At 39.3% G+C, this 26,576-nt stretch overlaps 1 protein-coding gene across 2 annotated transcripts; it reads left to right on the forward strand.

Moving 5' to 3' along the window:
• The first annotated feature begins 2,316 nt into the window (after positions 1-2,316).
• On the forward strand, positions 2,317-26,268 carry tjp3 (tight junction protein 3). Of its 2 annotated transcripts, none has more exons than XM_017478489.3 (31): positions 2,317-2,472; positions 11,845-11,901; positions 12,198-12,322; positions 13,023-13,125; positions 13,285-13,552; positions 14,325-14,428; positions 14,524-14,713; positions 14,828-14,906; positions 14,990-15,093; positions 15,456-15,537; positions 15,671-15,768; positions 15,944-16,028; positions 16,804-16,907; positions 17,022-17,103; positions 18,238-18,314; positions 18,405-18,474; positions 18,656-18,741; positions 18,848-18,920; positions 20,199-20,263; positions 20,520-20,583; positions 20,715-20,871; positions 20,956-21,064; positions 21,708-21,927; positions 23,136-23,335; positions 23,519-23,614; positions 23,700-23,773; positions 23,909-24,119; positions 24,405-24,505; positions 25,067-25,594; positions 25,722-25,759; positions 25,852-26,268. In XM_017478489.3, the coding sequence occupies exons 2-31, from the start codon at positions 11,854-11,856 to the stop codon at positions 25,982-25,984; spliced, it is 3,774 nt and encodes a 1,257-aa protein (XP_017333978.2). In that variant the 5' UTR covers positions 2,317-2,472; positions 11,845-11,853; the 3' UTR covers positions 25,985-26,268. The 2 variants fall into 2 exon arrangements, with proteins under 2 accessions (XP_017333978.2, XP_017333977.2); XM_017478488.3 differs by lacking the exon at positions 2,317-2,472 and adding an exon at positions 5,508-5,661.
• Positions 26,269-26,576: the final 308 nt, after the last annotated feature.

A 26,576-nucleotide genomic window follows, 5' to 3' on the forward strand; every position in this document is an offset into this window, starting at 1 on the left:
GAAGGAAAGGAAGGACTCATACCACATCATCTGTCAATCATAGTGGAGGAAGTGCTACGGCATGGGCATGTGGCTGCTAATGGAACTGGCTCACTGGTGTTTATTGATGATGTGACTGCTGATAGAAGTAGCAGGATGAATTCTGAAGTGTATAGAGCAATACTTTCTGCTCAGATTCAGTCAAATGCTGCAAAACTGACAGGACGGTGCTTCACAGCACAGATGGATAATGACCCAAAACATACTGTAAAAACAACTCAAGAGCTTCCTACGGCAAATAAATTAAAAGTTCTTAAATATCTGATGACCTCAACCCAAATGAGCATTTTATTCACTTACTGAAGACAAAACTGAAGGCAGAAAATCCCACAAACAAGCAGCAACTGAAGGCGGCTGCAGTAAAGGCCTGGCAAAGCATCTCAAGGGAGGAAACTCAGCATTTGGAGATGTCCATGGGTTCCAGACATCAGGCAGTCATTGACTGCTAAGATTTTGCCTCCAAGTATTAAAAATAATGCTAATATTTATGATTATGTTAGTTTGTCCAATTAATTTTGAGCCTGTGAAACTGGAGGGACTGTAAAAAAAAATGGCTTTAATCCCTAAACAGTTAATGCAATATTTTTGTTAAACCCTTTGAATTAAGTTGAAAGTCTACACTTCAATCACATCTTGATTGCTTCATTTCAAATCCATTGTGGTAGTGTACAGAGGCCAAAAATTGTGTAGCTGTCCAAATACTTATGGTCCTGACTGTATAATCCCAATTAAGTCCATTTCAGTTCTAGATTCTAACACTACCAAATGTGGAAACGTTCGAGGGGTGAATACGTATGCAAGGCACTCTTTATCTACAGTCTACTGTAGTTCAGTTTGGGGATTTTGGGGGATTTATGAAGTGTCGTGGAGCCGGGGAGTCTTCAAAGTGGGATGGATCCAGTCCATCAGGAATGGGTTTGGGCACCAACTCACTGATTGCAGCTTTAATCTAGCATGTGTCATTGTAGGCAGCACAACAAAGCAGTGGTTAGCCTTGCTACCTCATAGCTGCAGGGTTCGATCCTGAGTTTGGGGTACTGTGTGTGGAGTTTCACATGTTCTCTCTGTGTCTATCTGGGTCTCCTCCAGTTTCAAGGTGCCTCTACGTGCGAACAAGGGGTGAATTCACCTGCCTTGCACCCAGTGTTACTGGGATTAACTCCAGATTCACCTAGACCATAATAAAGTTGTTAAAGTTGAATGACCCAGGTGAACGAACCAATGAATGAATGATTGCGTCACTGTTTTGCTTTCATTCAGGTGGCATGTCTTTAAGTGCACATATTGTCCCCCGCCCCCAAATGAGCCACTTTATCAGCCACTCTGTTATTATTGTTGTTGGTGGTGGTGGTAGAGGTGGTGCTGCTGCTGCTGCTGTTGTTGTTGTTGTTGTTGCTGCTGCTGCTGGTGGTGGTGGTGCTGCTGCTGCTATTGTTGTTATTGGTGGCGGTGGCGGAGCTCCTGCTAATTCTGCTGCTGCTACTGCTGTTGTTGTTGTTGATGATGGTGGTTGTGGTGGTGGTGCTGCTGCTGCTACTGTAGTTGGTGGTGGTGATGCTGCTGCTGTTGTTATTGTTATTGTTGTTGTTGGTGGTGGTGGTGCTGTTGTTATTGTTGTTATTGTTGGTGTTGGTGCTGCTGCTGCTGTTATTGTTGTTGTTGTTTGTGGTGTTGCTGCTGCTACTGGTGTTATTGTTGTTGTTGGTGGTGCTGCTACTATTGTTGGTGGTGGTGGTGCTGCTGCTGTTGTTGGTGGTGGTGGTGCCCTTGCTGCTGTTGTTATTGTTGTTGTTGTTTGTGGTGTTGCTGCTGCTACTGTTGTTATTGTTGTTGTTGGTGGTGGTGGTGCTGCTGCTGTTGTTGTTGGTGGTGGTGGTGTCCTTGCTGCTGTTGTTATTGTTGGTGGTGGTGGTGCTGCTGCTGTTGGTAATGATGGTGGTGGTGCTGCTGTTGTTATTGTTGCTGTTTTTCTTCATCTCACTAGACATAAGTGTCCAACTGTGCCAACAGGACTTAAATTTACATTTTGTAAAACCAAAGTTGTTGTTTTTTTTACATTTGAAACGATGGTTTGATGTGAATATTTCTTAAGACCTAAAAGGTACAAATACATATTAATAAATATGAGAAATACATCAAAGAAATAAAATGAATTAAACATAAATTAATAAACGTAAACAAATAAATACAGATTCAATTAGACTGACGTCCCAAGATGATGTCTCCCGTAGCCACGCCCATTGTATCTACCGGTGAATTGCGTCATTCGATCGCGTCTCCCGTAACCACGCCCATCGTGTATTCAGGTGAACGGCACCTACCGGTAGGTGCAGTAAAGCTAATTGTGGACGCAGTGAAACTGGGAGAAACAGGTGACGAGGTTCAAGTGGTGGATTTACGAGTGTTACTGTTTAGATCTGCGCATCTTCTGAGGTAAAACCTACTATTTTATTCTGTTATGTCGGTTTTGTTTAGTCTTCATGCTGCTTCTTTGGGCCATTTCAACATTAGAGCTGGAAGTGTAGCCCTATTGTCTGGCGAAAAGGTTTGTAGCTAAACGTGTGAACTTAGTTTAACTCGTTATAACAGAGGAGTTCAAATGTCTCTGAGTGTTAAATGTGTGTTAAAAGGCTGAAAAGCTGCGTTTATTAGCGTTTGTTCGGTTCAATGTTTTTCTATGAGCCAGTGACTGACCTTTAACCCTGAGTAATGTTACTGGTGCTTATGTTACCAGTTTTTACACTGCCTTGGGTTTTAGGTTTTGTTCTAGAAATCTTAATCACGTAAAATGAATAATTAAAAAAAAAAAAAAAGTCGAAATTAATCACGTAAAAAGAATTTAGTGTTAAAGTTTATACATTTGACTTGAACTGGACACTTCATTCATGTGGTGAATGCCCACTCCATGGGCCTTGAAATAGTGTTGTTTACACCCTTTGTGGAGCACTACTTAGTAAATAGGGATCCATGTAGTGGTGCAGTCACTCATGAGTGAGGAGGAACACCAGTGTTATTTATTCGTCATTATATTTCTTTATTCATGAGGAATAACTGCAATAAGTAATTAAACACACCTGCTGTAGCGAAAAGATGTATACAATGTGTACAAAACACATGAGTGAATCTCTCTCTCTCTCTCTCTCTCTCTCTCTCTCATTTCTAACCTGCCCTTCTGGTTGAGCCACCCTCACTTGTCTCTGCTTGATTTCTAGTTTCACTAGGTTTCACAATACATCATTCCCAAACTATCCAAAGCCTACACGCATGCGTTTATAAATCCTGTCTCAAATCTCCGTGTCAGTGTGTTACTCAGACACGAAACACCTGTACCAATATGCAGAACATTGGGTGTTGGATTAAGTACACCTCATTATAGTGCTTACCTTACCGTCTCTGTTTAACATGATATCTGTGGTTTAAAGCTTTTCAGACTAAATCTAATATCATGCAACGGGACAAAAGAGAGGACTTTTTTTATTATTAGTTGCTCATACGTAGCTGTTTCTACATAACTAGAAGTGAGTCTTAAGTAAACAGCCAGACTGGGAGCATGAAACAGGTTTCCTCTTCTAAAGATGTTTACTGATACTGTTGTAAGGACACACCTTGACACATCAGGAGTGTGTTGTCTTGTGTGTGAGAAACAGCTGTATCCTTTCAAGCGAGTTGCCTCCCAACTTGTGAAGTTTCCTCTGAGGGAAACATTAACTCCAATCATTGTGTATGGTTTTCTCTGACGCTGCTTTTTGCTCCAAGATTTCTATTAATGCACATGTTCTAATAAATGATACTTTCGATAGTAACAGCTAACACAGTACACTTGTATGACGTGTGCGCCACGTAATCCAAACTTAATAATAACCACGTTCAAGATGTGTTGTTATTTAACGGAAGCAAAACATCTCATCCTTGTAATAATGAAGTTAATTGAAAGTAGATGTTTAGTTTGTTTTTTCGGTATTGGCACTTTGTAATAACCAGAGTTAAAGCTGTAACTTTGTTTTCTGCCACTGAAAAGTCTAGCATCTCACTGTGTTGTTTCTCAGTAACATGCTGCAATTTCCGTATTAATAAGTGAAAGTGAAGGAACAGCTGTTTATAGCTGGCTTGATGTAAATAAGAACAGGAAGTAATAACTCGTTTCTCAGACGTTGCACAACATTAAATTATTCTTTAGATGGATAATTTAAAAAAAGACCTTTATGACCTCGCATTCCTGTAACAGAACATCACATGACATTCAACAATCATTTAAATCAACTACTTCTACATCCAAGTCGTTTTTTATATATTAAACCACAATGATTCCCACAGGGCGTGGGATGATTGGAGGTGATCGTGTGATTCAAATTCAAATTCTTTAAAGAATAATTTAGATTCGCAAGCAGCAGGGAATGAGACTACCTTGTTGAGTCCATTAGGTTCTTCTCTACCTTAGCTGGAATTGATCACAATTTTACAAACCCCTCGTTGGGGAACCTTCTCTCTAACCCTTCACTAGTGCTTATGTTCTGAGCATATTTCTGTGCAGCGCAATATTTTTGGTCGGTGGACAGTTTTGTCAACGCAGCAGTAATGTTTTGGTGTTTACAATCCCAATAAATCCACCGCGCCTGATTCACTGGCACCACAAACGCACGTGATCCACCACCCGAATAATATCTGCTCACTGCTGGTCCTCTAGTCATCCTGTTTCCACTGATAGATGTACTTGTATCTCTACCAGCTGAATAAATCTATGAAGATATATTTGATATGTAACATAACAGTTTGAAATGATTAGAACGATTGTGTATCCCAGTTGTGGGAACGAGCACGGGGCCATTTTTCTTCTTGGCACCACATTTTACGAGATCAGGTCACATGCTTCATTATTGCCGAGAAACAAAAAGGCCTCTGCTTCCTGAACCTGAATCTATGTAGCACATACCAAAGCCTCCGCTGGACTGGCAGTAAACACCCCCCTAAAAGCTTTATCAATTATTAACCAGCCCTGGTAATGATTCCTTGAGTAACTAAGACTGTGCGTACATACAGCAGGTCTTGTCTGTCTTTCAGTCATTGCTAGTAGTGATCAGAATCCTTTCTATCTAGGCCAACAGAAGGCATATATATATATATATAATAAATTTCACCGGTATCCTAGATTGTTGTGGTGCTTTATAATAGCATGGTTTTCTTTTGTTTGTTTTTCAGGTGGGTTGTTTTTTATTTTTTTATTTTTTTGGCTTATTATTCATGCAGCCTGTTTGCCAGGTGCTTCACTGCCATCATCGTATGTCATGATGGAGCTTCTTAAGGCAGTTTCTCCTCGCTGAGAGCACATAATTACCAGGTGGATTCATGTTCCACCTAAATTTCCTGGCAAATCCCACACTTGAAAGCATCCAGGGAATGGGAAAGCCTGTGGGCGGAGCGTTCTGCCGAGTCAGGTGCATTCTGCTTAAGGTGTTTTTCATGGACAAAGCCCCTGTGATTAGCCTGCTTCATTGCAGATCAGAAAGCAGTGGATTAGTTCATATAACATGAGGAGAAAGCTATGATTTTCAGGAGATTATAAGGTGTTATCCTGCTTACTTTTGGTGTTACCTGAAGAAGATGGAGGTGAGGTTCAAAGAGCCGGTGAGTCCACAGGCAGGCTTTGTTCAGATGTAGATGGCACATGTGCGCAGTTCAGCTTATTTTTTGTTTTAAAGAGGTTAGTAGTTCATTATTTTTATGTTGACGATGGTTAGATTAAATTTTCTTTGTCATGCTGAGACTTGACCTTAACCACCCTTGCTGCACCTGTTGCCTGAAGCGCTGCTGCCATATGGTCTCAGTGTGACTTTGAGAATAAACACCAGCACCTCTGGTTTCTCTGTTGAACTTTTTTTTAATTGAGTAGCGTAGAGAGATTTATTGTCGTTCTTTCCATGTGCATGTGTACAGTACTATACCAAATAGCATTCTCCAAGGTACAAAGTACTGTAGAAATATGACAACCTTGAGATACAAGAGGTGTTTATTGGTATAAAATGATTTCCACTTTTGTATGTAACTGAAAACTGGCCAAACATGCTACACATGTTGTAGGAGAGTTGAACAGCTAGCCCTAGGAACAGCTCATTTGTTTGTGGGTTTCACTAAATGTAGAATACACAGATCTTTGCACATCTGTTCTGTCTTTCTGGGACGGAACTCTTATCAAACAAAGATCAGACATGCAAATATTTGTTATCTGTGTTAAAGAGTACCCTTTAAAGGGCGTACCCAGAGGACACCCCCGAAGCACAGAGAGAACATGCAAACTCCATGCACACAGGGCAAAGGCAGGAATCAAACCCCTAAATATGGAGGTATCTGCTTATGCCATTTTCTTGATCTTCCCCAAGGTCATAGAGCAATGTTTGGGACATGGTCCAACTGTTTAGAAGACTTTCTTCCTTTAGGCTGGAATGTAGTGGAAAAGACTGGGACAAGGAATAACACATGATGGCAGTTATATGAAAATAATACATGAATGTATTATTTTCTCGTAAAGGCACATTCTGATGTGTGTTATTCTTCTTATGCTACGGTGATTTGCGAATGTTTACAATTTTTATGACGTTGCACTTTTTAATGGTTTTAGCAACATTTCATGTTGTGTCATGTCCATTTAAAAAAATGTTGTCGTTTTAACTTCTCTCTCTTGAAGCTTTGCATTCTACCAAGAAACCAGAATGTATAAACTCCTCTATCTTGAAAACTTTACAAAGCACCATGACTGTTACAACGCACTGACTCCCAAGACTCCTGATGAACATTCATCCATCTGTAGCACTTATCCTACACAGGGGAGCCTGGAGCCTATCCCAGGGAACAAGGCGGGGACAACCTGGACAGGGTACCAACCCACTGCAGGGCATAATTGCACACACACTCACACACTACAGACAGTTTAAAGATGGCAATCAGTCCACAATACATGTCACTGAGGGAGAAATCTGGAGTACCCAGAGGACACCCCTGAAGCATGGGGAGAACATGCAAACTCCATGCACACAGGGCAAAAGCAGGAACCAATCCACCAAACCCGGAGGTGTGAGGCGAATGTGCTAACCACTAAACCACCGTGCCCCCATCCTCATGAACATCTCCTAACAAAAATGTCTCTATTTTGATTGGTCAGAATGTGTTGATTAGTTTTCTATAACAGCAGCCTTGACAATAGTTCCGGCAGCAAGTTTCATGTTAAAGCACCCGTTCTAATACGTTATCATTTCTATTAGAGGTCGAACGATAGCAATAAATAAGTTGGGCGGTACCTGCCGATAACCGGTTCATCAACCGATATGTTTTTATTCAGAATCAATTTGAAAAACTAACACTCAAAGTAAAATATTGCTGAACTTTATTACAGAAATAAACAGTACTGTAACATGAAAATGCACTGTACTTTTTTTTTTTAATGAAATAAATATATCAATATTAATATATTTACTATTAATACATGTTACAGTAAATAAAAGATACAGCCAAACTGAACCATAAAGTAAAACTCCAAATAACAAATAAAAATAGATGCTATTTTTTTAAAAATTAAAAATCGAAAAACCCAAATAACACAACAAATTTTGTCAGCGCTAGTTTTTATTTCGCCTCTAGAGGCCACTCTCGTGCTGTATAATGACAGCGGACCCTTCTCAGATGCTGATGCAACCTCATGGATTTAGTTCCAGCAATCAGTTATAAATGCCGATTAATCTGCAAACCCGATCAATCGGTCTACCTCTAATTTCTGTAGTAACATACACAGGGACTGGTGGAAAAGGCCATGTAATTGTTGGTGACGTTTCCTTAGCCTGTTTGGAAAGAGTCTCCAGTGTCAGCACTTTATAACTGTTTGAAGTAAAGCTGTAGCATTCAAATTTCCGTCTTCGAGTCAGAGGGCTTTGAGTTTTCCAGTTTTTCTGTAACATGAAGAGATTTTTCTTAAAAACTTCAGTGAAGATATAAACTTCAAAACAGGGGAAAAGAGCAGCCGATGAGCGAATGACTCTTTATAGCTGCTATAACATAAGTGATAACAGGAACTAACTTGTTTCATTGTGCATTCCACGACATCAAATGCAACTGTAAATGGATAAAAAGTATGACGTGTCATTCTTTAGTGAATAAAAAAAAATCATTAGTGAATTTTTGTGGTAAGAGTAGCTCCACTTTGGTTCAGGTGAAACATCACACTACCTCATCACTGATTATTTTCCTATAGCGGCACACTCCCAAGCGTTTTATTCCTTACTTAATACGAATATCATGATAAATTTTATAGTATGGTTTTCTTAGAAATAAGCGGTGCTTTTGTGGGGGGTTTTTAAACACAAGATGACTCTATTGTTACTTACAATAACTACAGTAAAAGCAGTTTGGAGTTTTAAAGATTTCTCAAGGGTTCCTTGTATACAACAAATCTAGCTTCCTATATTTGTTGTAAGGTGCTAAATAAAAGCTTAAAGGATTTCCCCAGGGGATAAAGTGAAGAACCCTTCAGAGAATTTTCAGTATAGAGTTGCACTGCCTGTGCTATCAAACCTAAAGCTCTTGATGCTTATCATGGAAATATTTGCGATACCTCTGATCCGATCATTCTGCCATATTATCCACCGGTCCTGGATGTGTTCTGCAGTAGATCGCGAGGGTTGGTGGTGTTCTCACTACCAGCACGTCATCCAGGAAGTTCATTACTGTGAGACTTTTAGATTAACAGAGATTGTGCAGCTCAGTGCATCGTTCGATTTCCTGTGACATTTAAGGCTTTCACGTGCACGCAATGTTTCATTCTTTTGTCGACTCGGTGTGTTCTGGTGCATTCGTGGGAGTTTTACTGCAATCGTCTGATTATGACCGCGCGAGTAACAATGAGGACGTGATAGAAACTCTAAGCTGGGGTTTTTCCCTAGGCGTTTCTGATGTGAACATCATAATCAATCAAAGTGTAACGCTTCAGTGCAACCATGTACGTAAAGAGTGACAGAATTAGTTTTATTCAAATCATTTTTAAATGTTAAACATTAATCACACCACAGGTTACAGTTCAACGGTTAATAAAACTATTCTTCTTAGTTCTTCATTTCTGAGAAGTCTGAAAAATCACTTAAAATGGACAGCTTCATTGTCAGCTTTCTGAAACAGAACAGGCCAGAGTGTCAGCGAGTCTGTGCACGCTGTAGCCTCGGATTGCTGTACAAAATGGCCAGTGTAACGGCAGTATAGATTAGAGAATTGATGAATTGATACATTATTATTAAAATATCTATATGCACGTTTCACCTAATTGATGACTGCAGTGGTGGAAATGGCCGTGCGGCACTGGGGGACTCTAGTGGGGCATTCATTCATTTATTTATTTATTTATTTATTTATTTATTTATTTATTTATTTATTTGGGTTGGTGGGGGTATCGCTTTCAGGTGACTGGAGTGTAAATGTAATTTAAATCGAAACATATCAATATAAATACATCTATAATATATAATATTACACTTTCATGTCTCCTCCAAACATTATGCTTTTTTGAGTATCAAGACAGACATATGAAAGGCCAGTGAACAAAATTTGTGAACTATGTGTGGCACAAAACAAACGCATTCAAAAGAATCTCTGCTTGCAAAGAATGAATAAACATGTAGGCTTAACCTAATTGTGGATATAATAGTTAGCAAGCTATGATGGTGAAAATAAATTAAGATTAATATGGGCATTCAAAATGGATTAAATCTGGAGTATGTCAGGTACGTGCACGCAGCACAAAGTTTCTACTATCACCTCTGTTAAAGTAACTGTTTCTGTTCAGATTTTTCAGAGTCTTACAATAAGACTCCATTAACTTACCTGAGGTGGTCTGATCGGTCCTGTGAGGACGCGTGCTGATAGAGAAGCGTTCCCGTTGGCTGCAGTCTATAGGTATTATGGCCAATCATGAAAGTCATTGCACAGGCACACATTGCACAGGCACACAGAGGCTACGCTTAGGTGTGGAACTCGCTTTTGGAGGCTTTTGAGTGAATTAAAGATAGAAACCCTCTTCATTTCCCTTGAAATTCAAGTCAAGCCAAGTGTCTCTTATTGTCATTTTAACCGTATACATCTGGTGCAGTACACGGTGAAATGAAACGAAACGACGTTCCTCTAGGACCATGGTGCTACATAAAGCAACACACTAATTATACGGGACAACATGGAACTAAATCAGACCTACACGTTTCTACATAAAGTGCATGTGCAAACGTATGCAAACAACACAAGACAGTATAGTAACTACTAAGACAGGACAGACCCCCCCCCCGCGCCCCCAGATTTCCAGCCCTGGATGACTGTTGCTATGCACAAGCTTGAAGCTCTTGAAATCAGAGTGATGTCTGAAAGAATTCCATTAATAAAAGCAGTTCTCTCTTGAGTGTGAAGAGAGTTCTCTTAATCATATTGTGTTTTCATTTGACTTGGTGATACTGTAGTTCTGCAGAACTACAGCTCAGTGCATTGTATTCCGCCTCTCCCGTGCCACATAAGTGCAAAAATATCCATGTTTTGTCAACACATGAAGCGGCACACTAGCTGAGACAGGCGGTCGCCATCAAGTCCCAGGGAAAGAATGTGGTGTCCTGCTGACGTTTCTGCCTCGAAAAATTGAACTCGAACATGTTTCTGTAAAAGTTTTGGTTTTAAAGTGTAGAGGCTTAAAGACGTGGCTTTTTATGAAGGGGGAAATCCTCACAAATCTTAGCCGTACAAAGTCACAGAGGTGGGGGATTGTTTTTAACGTTTTACTCTAATGGGTTTCAACATGTATACCTTAAAATGTAGATTTGTACTGATCTTATTAACGATAAATTATAGATTATTACATTAATTGCATTGCTTTGAATACTGTGAAGTCATATAAATACTACTACTAATATTCGATTCCTCTTATTATTATTATTATTATTATTATTAATAATAATAATAATAATAATAATAATTCGTAGTAGTAATAGTAATTTTTTTAAGACATTTCTCATTGTTTTTCTATATGATCATGTGTAATATCTGTTGTCTTCATGAACACCACAGTTCTTATGTAAATGCTCCTGCAGACGATTTTTCAAAGAAATGAGTTCTTATCCAGTTTTAATAAACAGGGCTCAGTGATTGTAGATTATATTTTCGGCATTGTCAGTCTTACTTCTGTTCATTAAAAAAATATATATATATATAAAATGTATATGTATTTTTGTTTGTTGTTGTTTCCTGACAACTAGTGAGATGTCCAGGTGTTGGCTGAAATCTACGTGGTCATAGTTTCAGTACAGCAGACCTTAGGGAAAAGAGAAAAAAATAAAGAGCTTGGCTGAAGTTGTTAATTCTGGTTAAGCTTTGGTTTCATCTTTCTTTGTGTTGAAGTTCAGGTGAGACTGATTCAGTGAGCTGTGTGTCTTGTCTTAGTTTCACTGATTGAAGTGTTACGTGTCGAAACGAGCTGGTATGCTGGCCATGAAGAGAATTTGTGCACAGAGACTGGTGCTGTGTATTATGCATTTGTTTATCAGGGGGAAGTGTCATGTTGCAGGCCCCGCCTCTTCTACCTGCCCTCCAGGAATGTGGTGAGCAGGTGAGAGCATGCTCGGGCTGAGTCACTCTTCCTCTAATTCAGGGAGTGGGAGGAAAACACCAAGGCCTTCGATCTGCGTACTCTCGTCACGGTTCCTGTCTTGCTCATGGAGCTGTTTTGAGTCTTTGCACCTGTAACACTACAGGAGGGACTTTATAATTTAAACGGGTTCATTTTTTTTTTTTTTTTAGAAGGCAGACATGGAGGAAATGACAATATGGGAGCAGCACACAGTCACGCTAAACAAAGTAAGTTTTCCTTCAAGCTTTCCTACACTATCCCACACGCCTTTGCTTTCTAATTCCTAAAGAGTTAAGAAAGTGGGTGAATTTCAGTAGACGGTGATGAAGAAATGTAAAAGCAAGAGCGTTTTTGCTTTTGGCTCGTCACAGCAGTGCCTTTTCATCTCGCCAGGACACACCCTGCATTTTTTTAATGTCTCATATCATGTGACCCATTTAGATTCTCTGTTGGAATATGCAGATTTTAACACGTTCTCATGTGTCATTCTTTCTCCACACTCCTCTTTTTGTTTTTCTGATAGGATAACAAATTCGGGTTTGGTTTTGCCATCTCGGGCGGGAGGGACAAGCCGAACCCAGGCACTGGGGACACCGCTGTGATCGTCTCTGATTTGGTGCCTGGCGGCCCGGCTATGGGCAGACTCCAGTGAGTTCCTCGCGTATACATCCCTTCCTCCTGCACCTCCAAGTTAATCCCGTCCAACCTGTCATGTTTGTGTATTTTTAAAAAACCCTACAAGCCCAAACACCTCCGCATGTGTTTAACGCAACATAATTTTCCATTCATGTGAAATGAAGCAAGATTTTATAATATTTGATTATAAAATATAGAGCAGCGTGTTATTGTGTTACTGGCTACTCTCTCTTTAAGTAAGAAAATGTCTGCTAACTGAGAATGTGAAGGGGTATTTTCCAGGAAGTAGTGTCAGAGCATGTTGCGCCATCCATTTTTTGTGTTTACATTGGCTTCCCATTAACCTTTTCATCAACTGTAAAGTCCTACTGTGGACATTTTGAAACTAGTGGCATATCCTTTTAACAACTGTTGCCAGGTTTGGAAGATTTCCCAACTGTTTTTAACTTATTTGGCTGGACAAATTGATTGGACTTGTATAAATAGTGTAATTTATTTTCAAAAGTTTTCATTCTTGCAGCTTATAATCTTCCAAATATTAAATGAATGAACCGGTGATACCAATCTGCCAACCCTCGTTATACTCCAATAAAACAATCATTTTCTTATAGCTTCTAAACCCAATAATTGTTGGTGTTTTTAATTCCAGATCAAAACATGATTGAATCCAAAATTAAATATGCTATATGAATATATACGCTCATCTTTACAGGACACGGGACCAGATAGTGATGGTGAATGGGGTGTCCGTGGAGAACACCACCTCACAGTACACCATTCAGCACCTCAAAAGCTGTGGCAAAACAGCCAACATTGTGAGTACAACCACCGACAAAACCAGTGCTTTGTCTGCCAGGCTCTGGTGTCTGGTTTCCTTCTGTAGTAAGATTTTGTGTTTTACATGAAAGGCCACTGATAGACCGAGCTGTTCATATTGATGAAAGAATTAATATTGTTGCTGTTATCTTTTGCAGACAGTGAAGAGGCCTCGCACAATTCAGATTCCAGCCAGTGGCAGGCCCACACGAGCTTCCTCACAATCAAACCTGCTGGACAATGACCGATATGACCGGAAACCTCCGCGTGGGTCAGACTCAGGGTATGGGCGGCGTCCTCGAAGTACCACACCTGAACACAACGGCCACGACCTGCCACTTATGTCCGGCTACAAAAGACTTCCCAATCTGGACGCTTCAGATAAACCCATCAAAGCCACGCTGGTGAAGCTGAAACCTACAGACGGTGAGGGGACGAGCCGTAGAGCCACTTTCAGGATGGAGGGATGGATTTTATTAATCCCTTAGCGCACCGGGTCACAACGTTAATCCTGGAGTACCTCCTTTCGTTCACATTAAACAGGGAAAACGGGGAGTATTGCAGGACCAAGGTTGAGAATTTATGCTATAAGGGATTTAGATGGCATGCATGTATTTTATGATCCATTTATCTAATAAATGTAAGACATCTTGTGCATGTCACGTACCGTGAGGTTAGGATGGATGCACTTGCAGTTAAGAGCTTTAATGAAGATTATAATATCCAGAGGGCAAGGCAAAAGACATAAACAAAGACAGGTAGAGGTCAGGCGATCAGGCTAGAGCAGGTAAGGCAGAAATCAAGGTCAGTAAGGAGTAAACAAAGTTAAAAACCAGGCTAACAACCACTGGATTAAGGCTTGGTACACAACAGAGAAAAGATCAACCGAGCGTATTACTTCACAAAGACGTTGTGTATGAGAGTCTCTCTTATGTGTGGTGTGATTGTGAGTGTAATTGGGAACAGGTGTCTCTGATTAGTCCTCAGGAGAAGGTGACATGTCTGTGTGTAGTTTCAGAAGTTGGCCATGTTTGTAGATTGCGGTGCATTCTGGGAAATGGAGTCGTGAGTTTGCTATGACATGACAGTGCAGTTAATTTTGGTATATTTATTTGTATATTGCAAGACAGACATCAGTTCTGTGTTGTTGTTTTTTAATGCCTTAATTTGTTCTGTGCAAAATTTCACTCTTTCTTAGAGTATGGGATGAAGTTAGGGAGTCAGATTTTCATCAAGCACATGACCCCTACTGGTCTGGCTGCTAAAGAAGGCACACTGCAGGAGGGAGATCTCGTTCTCAAGGTGAGATGCTTTCATTCACAAGGTATAATGTTCTTGAATACTGATTTAACCTGATTGTTGAAAATGTTAATAATAATAAATTCAATTTTTCTTAGATTAATGGAATGACTACAGAGAACCTCTCCCTGCTGGAGACCAAGCACCTGGTGGAGAAGTCGAGAGGTAAACTCTCCATGGTGGTGCTGAGGGACAACAGGAAGTTCCTGGTCAGTATTCCTGAAGTGGCAGACAGCCCTCAGAACAGTACTGAGGAGAGGAGCAGTGGCAGCAGCTCAGAGCTGGATGGTGAGTCACTAAATAAAAAATAAAAAAAAAGATTATTCAAACTCACTGCCGTGTTCATTGTGAATGCGCTGTTATAAATGCCATAAAACATACATAAATGTTATTTCCCATCAGAAATTTCTGATCTGGACATGGACATACCTGTTCAGAATCGATCGTCTCGTGCACCGACCCGAGAACGTCGCACTCGCAGGTAAACAGCGCGCGCGCACAACAGGCAGACCTGTAAGGTTGAAGGTGGAAATGGCACATACAGGATTGTCTTTTGGGTTTCAGAACCAGAAACGCTGAGGCCCCTACTTTCTCAAAAGCTCGTGATTCACCCGATCTGCGCACCAGCAAGTCACAGCCACCTTCCTATGCAGTGCCTCGACGCAGAGGTCAGTCTTGCTTAACTGGCATTCAAACAGTCACACTGATCAGTCAGAGTTTTAAATCATGTCACTCGGGATCTGGCAGCCATTTTGTGTAAAATCTGATTTATGTGTGTGTCAGAGGTAAGATTTTTTTTTTTTTAGTGTCCAAAGGCTGTCCATTTTGCCAAAAAAAATTATTTATATGCATACATTTTCTATTATATAATTCTGCTCTGTAAATGAAAGGGGATTTTTAAAAAAAACTAATGAGAGGTTTATATTATTATTATTGTTGTTGTTGTTGTTGTTGTTAATAATAATAATAATTAATAAAATACATAAATAAATAAACAAATAAATAACTTCATTACCTGGTTCATGTGTAGTCTCATCTGAGTCAGAATCAGACCACAGCAAATCTCCTCCTCCGGGTAAACACAACAGCAGTAACAGCAGAGACCGGTACAGGTAAAGTTGCTGTGTTTCACAACAGGCCTCAAACATATCCGAATTTCTACACACACACACATTATTTCACATTAACTTATTAAGGAAACACATGCCAGTGTTAATGAGAGTAAATGAGTGGTTGTTGTTACAGAGTGCTCTCAGGAATATCAGCGCTGCCTAATCCTCGAGCTTCTCCTGTCAATTATAACGCTCCTCACAGCTCCTACTCATTGCCACGACCACGCAAAGGTCTGTCCCAAACACTTTTCACAATTTAGGCACTACAGTCAACTATCTTGCGGTTTAAATTTTCCCTCATATAATATTTGATTTGCCTTATAATCTGAAGTCAAGGAATCTGATTCTGTTAAAATGGTTAATAGCCATAAGCTTGGTTGTTGTGTTTTTATGTTCTGCATTTTAGCCATTTCAGAGTCTGATTCAGACCACAATGCCTCTCCACCCCCAAGACGGGAGAGTCCCAGGACTAACAGTCAGTCCAGATACAAGTAAGAGTTATTACAAACATAACATCGCTCCAAATACACCTGCATTTCCTTGATCTTTCTCTCTGTAGTGTGTCATGCTCTTGTCATAACATTGCTTCAGCACACCATCACTGCCGGTTAGTGCTAGTTAGCTAGCTAGATTTTTCAGCAAACAGTAATCAACTTGGGCTTAGAATCCACCCTCAGGAATGAGGAAAACTGATCAATTAGTAGGATATGATTATATGCAAATGTGTATCATATTTCTTTTTCTTTTTCTCTCATTTTTTTTCTTTTTAATGTAAAGTATGATAAAAAAAAAATTCTCTCAATTATTTTGCTTGCTTTTTTCTTTTCTCCTCTTCCTCTCTTAATCTGTACCAGTTCAAAACATTTGACTTTATTTAGTGCAAACAATGTCCTCTGAAGAGAGGGGTGGAGGCAGGTTTTTATATATATATATATATATATATATATATATATATATATATATATATATATATATATATATATATATATATATATATATATATATATATATATATATATATATATATATATAGCGGGTGATGGTGAATAAATATATCAGTGTGCTAAAAGTTATGTATGATCTCTCATGAACGCTCAGGATAAAGGGTACTGCCAAGTTGATATTATTCAGTTTTCGCACATTTAACAAAAAACAATAGGTACTCCAGAATGAACTACAGCTTTTATTTCCTGAACTTGACCTGATGCATATTTCCTGACCCTACAACACTCAGACCATGACTTTGTCCTTCCCCTCCTCTCCCAGGGTGCTCCCTGAACTTCCCCAAGCTGGCTTGAAGTCATCTTCCCGCAGCCGTTCCCTGGACATCCTTAGCCATGGCTCCTCCCCTTACAGACCCCCACCGCCAGGTGAGACCCTTCCTCCGACACTTCCACAGCTCGTCCCCTTCATCCCATTGTCTTCCCTTTTCACTGCTTCAGGTACTGAATGTTAGATTCATGGCTAACACCGTTTTTCTACAGACGAGTCCGAGTCCGATGAAAGTTCAGGAGCAGCATTCAGATCAGGAACGCTGTCCAGCCAGGACTCGCACAACAGATACAGGTATTGATGAGGGAGGTCTTGCTGCCCCTCCTCATTCAACATGCTGAACTCCAGCAAGAACCTCCCATACAGGACCACTTATCTACTGGGCATTCAAGATTTAATTCATTTTATTTTCAATTAAAATTTTAATGAATACATTCTTTTTTTCTTTTTTTAAATTCATGTTTTGGTGGTATTTAGCCTATTTTGTGCGTGCATTTTTGTGTATTTTTTTGTATTGTTTACATGTTTTGGGTTTTTTTTTTTTTTTTTTGCTCCTTTCAATTGTTACCCTCATGCTTGTTTGCATATTTTTGTAGCATTATGCTGCAGTGTAATAAATTTGTGATCTCAAATAAAAATAATCAAATCACATTGAATATGTGACTGTATTTGAATTGATTTTGCTGGGCTAGATGATCACCATAATTAAATGAAATTTTAATAATGAATATAATTAAATCATAGCAAAGACATAGCAAACATAATGACCATAGACATGTGATCTGATTCAATCGAGTCACATTAAAATAGACTGGGTGTTCATGTGTGATTAGAGAAAATGTATTGAATCATCAGCTATTCAATAGACTTTTTTTTCGCAATGACTTCAAGTCCTGATTACTTTTAATTCCGATTTCATCAGCGTTTAAAAGAATGAATCCATTTAAAATTTGATATAAACAGACGTCATATTTTGAGGTGAATTTCTTGCAGAGCTTTTAAAATAATAATTCTATCATTTTTTTAAAAAAACCTAATGACAGTCAAACAATAATTATTGTTTTTCGTTTCATTTGGGAATATATTTATAAGGATATTATTTGAAGGCTTGGAAAATAATAGGCCTAAACTGGCTCAAAGACACAGATTAGTTCCTGTACCGTTGCTATGATAAGCAGTGCTGGCAGCTGTCTTATCAGAAGACGGGTAGTAATACGCCATTTGCAAATAAAACACACACACGTACATATATATATATATAATATTATATATACACACACACGCACACACAAAGGACACCACCCCCGTTAATGCTTCATTAATGCTTATTAACATTGTTATTTTTATCTTCCACATTTCCCTCCATGTCGCTGGACACAAGCAAATTTCACCTTCTCACTCCTTCACCTCTTCCTTTTGCTTCGGCAGGGCCACACCTGAGATAGCGCTAGCCCCCATGGTTGCGGCCCCAAAATGGTCAAAACCCTCAACACCCACCAAGAGAGGTGAGCATGGTGTAAGCACCCACATTTTAGCCAAGTCGATTGGAGAAACTGATTTCAAAGTATATGATGCTGAATTTTATGTCCATGCAGCATTGTCAGAGTCTGAATCAGATGCAAGTTACCCAGTGGTTCCCAGTCCAGATGCCACACACAAACACGAGTAAGAATTCCACTTTGACAATAAAACCTGCATGTAAAAGTAGATTATATAATAGACTAGCTAGAATATTTTCAGTTTCTCTTACATTCCAGTTCCACACAAGGTCAGGACAAATAAAAGTGTTCCATCTTGGAAAATATGCTTTGTTTTTTTTTACGAGTTGCATAAATGTGTATTTCAGAGTTGTTTCTCAAACTCAAGTGACGTCCGTTAAAAGCAGACCAGAGTATCATTACAGAGCCTCCTCACCTCCCAGACCTCCATCTGGTCTGTACACTGTCATTAACACACCACTCACCTGTACTGATATTTACACGTCTTTGTCTTGAACATCTTTTAATACCCTGCATTGTTGCCCTGTTTTAATCCCCAGACCTCTCGCCGTCTGAGAGGACACCTTCTCCACCCAGGAGATCAGGCAGCACCGATCATGACAGCAATCATAGGTACTTTTCAAACACTTTCTCAAAAAATGTCCGTTATATCCAGTAATAGTTCATGCTTAACTAAAGAGTCAGTTACTACGTTTACATGGACGGCAGTGATATAATTATTGATCTTATTCTGAATAAGACAATATTGTGATTAAGGTGTTTACATGAGTTGCTTTTAGAATATTCCTTTCATGTTCCTGTTTTACATGTTATAGAACATAGATCGATTAACAGCACATGTCATTACGTCACCGCGCCACGCCGTCCGACATTCCCTCCAGAATTTCACCTATCAACATACAGTTCGTCTTCGTTATGGAACCGTATACAGTTTTGGGTGTTTCATCTTTAATTTTACGAAAGCTTCAAGTGCAGTTAATTATTTGTCACGCTAAACATGCAAATAGACGACTGCTTGAAGCCATGGGCTGCGTCCGAAACCGCATACTTACCTACTATATAATAGTCCTGTCACAAAATGCGGTGAAAACTCCCACACAACGTTAATAGTGTGTGATTAAGGTGTGTACATGTCTGTAATGTAACCACAATAGGAATACTCCACATGTCTTCATTTGATTTGTGTTTACTTCAAGTATGACTTTAGTCGGATTAAGGTAATCAATAATCACTGTTTACATGCCAGTTTCTTAATCAGAGTATTGTCTTAATCTGGCTAATATCGGATTATTGCTGTCCATGTAAACGTACAAAGTCATGGAACTCCAAATTTTGCTTTCACTTCATTCTCTCTAGCTTCAAATTTTTATTTATTTATTTATTTATATATATATATATATATATATATATATATATATATATATATATATATATATATATATATATATATTAAAGAAAGGATTTCCTGAAAGAGGAGGGATAGTCTGTAATTACATTTGCTGTAGAGGGGTCTCACTGTATGAACATTCACATTACCAGCTACAGTTCTACCTGTGTGTCTGTGTTGTAAATTTAAGCCGATTTCAGAAGCCTGTGCTATATTTAGAAGTTTAAATATAGCAGATGAAAACATTTCTTTTTTGCTAATGTAAATAAGGAGTCATTTTTTCTTTTTGTGTTTGCTTATTTGTAGTTGCCCAGCAGACAAGTAGGCTTAACAAATTGAAAGTCTGAACAAAAAGACTGTTTTGGACACCCTAGCTATTTTTGCTGGTTTTTGCTCTACATTTACCCACCATAGCCTCATAAGATTCTTACCATGTGACTGTTTCATGGACAGTAGTATAATTAAATTAGGTTTACTGCACCTTCTTTGTACTTTTCCTCTAGTTTGCCAGAGGCAGACACCACTCTCCGATCTGATTTATCAAGATCCAGCCACACCAAGTGGAATGGTATGTATCAAAGCCCAGTAATTAAATCTAGTAAGTCTGATTCATTGAAGGAATGAGGGATGATGATCATGCACACATTCTGTTATAAGTCACTCATTAAGAATAAGATTAATTAGGCCACTGATTTTCATGTTACCAAGTAATTTATTCTCCTTTTGAACAAGCTAAAGGCAAGTAAAGGAGTGTGCAGCATGTTCCCTTTTCTTATGCTTCACTTAGTCAGTCATTAACATTGTGTTGTTGCTCATGTACACAGCCAAGCCCGTAGAGGAGCCTCTTTACTCCCTCCCACCTGATGCAGATCCTACACCTAGCCAGGGGTAAGCAAAGTCTAGTATTCAAACTAGTATTGGAATGTGTAGACTCACTGAATTTTGATTAAATCTTTTGACTGAATTTTTGCAAAAAATAAATAAATAAAATAATAAAAATAAATAAAATTCCATTGCAGCTACAGCTCAGACCAGAACATGGTGGGGTTTGTTAAGGAGGGCAGTGTGGGTCTACGGCTTGTAGGGGGCAACGACGTGGGCATCTTTGTCGGAGGCATCCAGCCAAACAGCCCTGCTCATAGAGAGGGCATGAGAGAGGGGGATCAGATACTGCAGGTTAGATTTCTGTTTCCATTGCGTTACGTTGCTTTCTGTTTCCCCATGTATTCTTTTAACATTTGATGTTTTACTGTTGCTCAGGTCAATGGGGTTGACTTCAGTCACTTCACCAGAGAAGAGGCGGCCATGTTCCTTATGAACATCCGATCTGGGGAACGCATTAATATGCTCACTCAGAATAAAATGAACAGTGAGTACACACCTATCCTCTTTTGGGAGCCAATAACTGTCTTGTTTCAGTTTATAAAAAGATGATGTAACTGATGTGCAAGGGTCGTTCCAGGCTTTTCACGTGTTCATAAGCCATGTACTGCATTTTATTAATGAGACTCTCAGCCTGTTTTGTAGATAAGATTATATTCCATTCGAAGCGTCATATGTTTTCTTATTTAAATTGGGTGATAGAGTCGCAGTAAGTTTGCATCCAAACTCGAGAGATCATTAGTTATTTTCTGAAGACACTCCTTTTGAGCACTGTATCATGTAATTTGTCCCCTCAAACATGCCTCCCTTATGATTGAGGAAAACGTGCCTGGATTTTAATTATGTTTTTTAAAAATAACAATAGAGGGGAAAAAAAATAACAAAACTTCATGCTACTCACAGTCATTGTGTTAGGGCAGGACATTTTTGGCAAGAAAAAAAGATTCTATATTCAAAAATTAATTTATCAAAAGGTATGGAAAATCTAGATGTGAGATTTTGAAAGTGCGAAACTTCCGTTAATCCATATTAGTCAAGAAATGTTCCAATTGTATGGGCCATTTTGGACTGGGGCATAGTTTTAGGAGTGCTAAAGTCTAATGGTGCTAATGCGCAATTCATATCTTTAGTTTATAAGAAGATCCTGAGTTCCAGCCTGGGCGATTCCTTCTACATCCGCACCCACTTTGACTATGAGTCAGAGGAGAACCGCGGCCTAAGCTTCACCCGGGGAGAGGTTTTCCGTGTGGTGGATACAATGCACCGTGGGAAATTGGGAAGTTGGATGGCTGTTCGGATGGGAACCAACCTCTATGAGCTGGACAAGGGCATTATACCCAATCAGACCAGGTGGGAGGAAAGCAGCCAGTATTTATGTGTTCATATGGTTTAATTCTGTACCAAATTTAAGGCCTTTTATTTTCTTTATGTAGATATTTACTGATGTCACATGTGTCTTCATTATGTATTAATTCAAGTCCATTATTTTCTGATATCAGCACACTTGTTGAGCGTTAACCAGTATTTTAAAATACTGAGCTTTTGTAAATTTTCTTATTTATAATGGAATGATAGCAACTCATTATATTGTTTAGCTAAGTCCCTCCTTACACCCCACTACTATATGCTCCAGTTATACACTATATGGCCAAATGTTTGTGGACACCTGACCATTACACTCGCATGTGATTCTTCCCCAAACTGTTCCCCCAAAGTTGGAAGCATACAATTGTATAGAATGTCTTTGTATGCTGTAGCATTACAGTTTCCCTTCACTGGATCTAAGAGACCCAAACATGTTCCAGCATGACAATACCGCTGTGCAGAAAGTGAGCTCCATGAGGACATGGTTTTCCAAGGCTGGGGTGGAAGAATTTGAGTGGCCTGCAGAAAACCCTGACCTCAACCCCACTGAACACACACTGAAAACACAAAGTCTGAAGACTTTCCTGTGTTTGACAACTTGGTTATAACTTTGCCTGTGAATATTACAAAATGCTGACTCTAGAGACTCTTTATCTTTCACTGGAGCTACTGTCAGAGCTGCTGTTAGAGAGAGCCTCTCTGGCATGTATAATTTTCGTACAGCAGCATGGTCTACTGTGTGTTATTGTTTACTTAATCAACACCTTCTGACCAGTCACATTTGAACATTCATCTGCAATGTCAAATCATACCTCAACAAGCAAAGTGTTGACGATATCATTTACATCCAGCCTATTAGAGCCTTTAATACAAGAGTGAATACAATGTAATACAAGATTCAACTGTGTTAGGGGCTGTCCTCCTATTTTTTCATATTCATTTTGGAAGGTTATTTAAAATTACTCCATGACATATTTACAGTATTGTGCCTTACAGTGGGGAAAAAAATACATCAGCTTTAGAGTGAAAATGGCAAAGCTGAGAAGCATATTCGACACTCAGATTCTGAGAAAAGCTTATGATAAGACCAGATCCTGAGAACCGGTTAAACCAGGTTTGTAGTATGCTCCATTGTGGTTTGTGCAGTAAAATCTGATCACTATGTTGTGTTCGTGCATGTGTGTGTTTATCAGAGCTGAAAGTCTAGCTATTGTCGAGCAGACTCAGAGGATCCAGATGGCAGAACGCCAGGCCTCAGCTCCCAGGGCAGAGTTTTGGAAACTGCGGGGGCTCCGGGGGGCTAAGAAGCCTGTCCGAAGAACACGGGATGACCTCCTTCAACTGACCATCCAGGGCAAGTTTCCAGCATACGAGAAGGTTGTGCTGAGGGAAGGTGAGTAGATGGAACAAATTGAAATTGACATGATTTTACTCTTAAGATGAAACCCAGTTGCATAATATCATGAACCATTTTCAAACATAGGATTCAAATGTATTTGATGAAAAGATCAGCACATTATTGAATAATTATTTCAGTCTCATGAAGCTTTTTTTTTTTTTTTTTTGGTTGTTCCAGCCAACTTTAAACGGCCGATTGTCATCACGGGCCCCCTGAATGACATTGCAAATGAGAAACTGGCCAGAGAAATGCCTAATGAATTTGAGGTGGCAGGTATGCTTAACATTTTTATTTGTATAAAATGTTAATAAAAATTTACTTGCCATATGTAACTGATGACTGGGTTTGGTTTTTGCAGAAATGGTACCCAGGGGTGGTGGAGAAGCCCAGTCTGTCATTAAGTTGGACACAGTAAAAAGAATAGCAGAGCAGGTAAAATTGGTTGTAAATCTTTATTCTCTTTCCTTCTCTAATCCATATACATACATTATACACTGTTTTAATATGTGCTTCTAAAACAAGCACCAATGGGCAAATTTATGTATTTTTTTATATTCTTTGTTGCAGAACAAGCACCCTCTATTGGACATCACACCCACTGCAGTGGAGAGACTTAGTTACATCCAGTATCACCCTATAGTGCTGTTCCTGGAGCCGCACAGCCGTAAAGATGTGAAAGCTATGAGACAGAGATATGATCCTAATTCTAAGAAAAGCTCACGGAAACTGTACACTCAGGCCTTAAAGCTGAGGAAACAATACAGCCACCTTTTTGCTGGTAAACACACACACACACACGCTTTGTTTTCTTCACACATGTTCATCTATTATCTAATTGCTAGAATCTGTGGTTCTTAAACCTTTTGTAGCCAGGAACCACTTTACTGTAAAATAAATTCCACTAACCCCTTCAGCACGCATATACACACATGATTAATATATCATGTGACAGTTATATATCAATATGACAGTTGTGTTCTATTTATTAAATGCTGCTTTTCTTATGCATTTCACTCACATAATATTTTGTACTTTACCAAACAAGTTCTCTGCTTTTCCTCAGCACACATCGATCTGCAGCCCAATTCAAATGTGTGGTATGAAATTCTTAAAGAGAAGATTCAGCAACAACAGTCTAAGCCTGTCTGGGTCTCAGAAGTGACGGTAAGACTTTTCTCTTTCCTCTGAAAGCAAAAATGTTTTTAAAATATTTAAATGTTAAAAAAACAACATTTTTTTAAAAAAGCTCACAAAAAATGAAAAAGAAAATAAAAAGAAAAAAGCATAATTTAGATCAATTACAGTGTTAAACAAATCTGAGGAATGATAGTTCATTGAACTAAAGACACATTTCGAAACTTAAAGCTACATATATTTACCCAATCATCAAATTTAGGCTTTTAAGGTCCTCAAGATTAGTTCAATCATTAAAAAAATACATTATCCATGTACAAATGTGGGAATTTAAGATATTCTTTATAGTACAATTTTAAAAGTTTCAATAATATAGAAATATATAAACTTTATTATGTAAAATAAGCCTTTATGTTTAGTATTTGAGTTTCCTAGGCCACCATTATGTTGCACTTAGGTCTCTTATATGGTATTTGTAACACACTAAGTGAAGGGGGAGACATGTGCACTAGGTTAAGGAATATACTTACTGTAAATGTTTCCTGCACGGATAGTTGTAATAATGAGTTAATAACGTGTGTGTGTGTGTAGTTGGAGGGAGGTGCCAATGAGGAACTGGATGTGCTCAACCACAACGATGCCTCAGACTACCTCAGTGGTGCCAGCGACTATGAGGACACGGACGGTGAGCCGTACACTGATGGCGAGGCTTACACAGACAATGAGGACCTGGAAGAGCCAGCCAACAGCCAACCAGACATAGCATGGCGCCGCAGGACAGCATTGGCTCGCTCCTCAGAACCAGCCGCATGGCAGACACCCAGCCCTGAGCCTCAGCCACACTCTGAAGAAGAGGAGGCGGAGCCTGAGTACACTCTACCCCCTCAAGAGGTGCCTCCCATGCGCCATATTCCTGAGCCCCAAGCCTCGCAAAAGGAGAATGCAGCATTATCAGCCACGCGCAGTTTCACAGACTCAGACTACAGCGCCGAGCCTGATCCACCTGGCACACCCACCTCAGAAGGACCTCCGGAATTTAGGGCTCCAGATCCCACACAGCTCCCTCGCAAGAGCCCACCACCTGTCACACTGTCATTCATAGAGCAGAAACTACAACAGGTATCACATCTATACATGTTTCACTTGATCTTTTAACATGAAATATGAATATGGAATATCAATATGGAATATGATAAGAAATGGAAAGCAAATACATAAATGTTCATGTATTTTTTTCTGTGTTTAGACACGCACAGTAGATGCACCAAAGACCCCTTTGGTTGTGTAAGTATCATGACAAAAACCAAAGGCATATTTACCCACCATTTGTTAGTCCAAAATTCCAGATTTTGTCTGACCTTTTTGTGTAATTCTAGGTTGGCACATCATGAAGCAATGTTGCTGCGAAGGACCCAGATCAGAGGCAGCGACAGTTCCGAGGACAGTGATGGCGATAATGATGATGAAGAAAATGATGACATGGAATGGGGTCCTGCCACAGAGCTCTAATACACACAACCTAGAAGACACATGGACCACCACATCTGTGGAAATAATGTGAAAATCTTTTTTTTTTTTCTCTTTGCTTTTTATTTTATTTTTACCTATCCTCATGGACCTGTTCTGAAAACTCTCACTGCTGGACTGTATGCATACATTGGGGTTCTTTCAGGCCCTGTACCATTGGACATGTTCATGGACAATGTGTATTTTACCTTCTGTATTACATTACAGCCTTGTCTTTTTTTAAAAAAAACGTGAACTGTTTCAAAATAAATACATTTAACAAAATATTTCACCTTCCAGGGTCAGTAATATTTAAACTTAAAAAACTTATGTTTTTTTCTCTGAAAAGAACAGTGAATGGGCTTTGAATGAATCAAGATATCTGAACACAATGCCCATTTTATGAGGTAAACCTAACATATAGATGCATTTTGTAAGTGTACAATTACTGACTGTAGCTCAACAATTGCTATGCAATGTATCAGCCTCTCTGTATTCAGTGAAAGAGACAACTATAGGACTAGCACTAAGCACATGCTCATTCCAGAACCACTGACTACCATGTCCATGTCTGAATGATCCACCTCCCAAATAA

Source organism: Ictalurus punctatus, chromosome 10 (assembly GCF_001660625.3).
Source record: "Ictalurus punctatus breed USDA103 chromosome 10, Coco_2.0, whole genome shotgun sequence".
Lineage (NCBI taxonomy): Eukaryota > Metazoa > Chordata > Actinopteri > Siluriformes > Ictaluridae > Ictalurus > Ictalurus punctatus.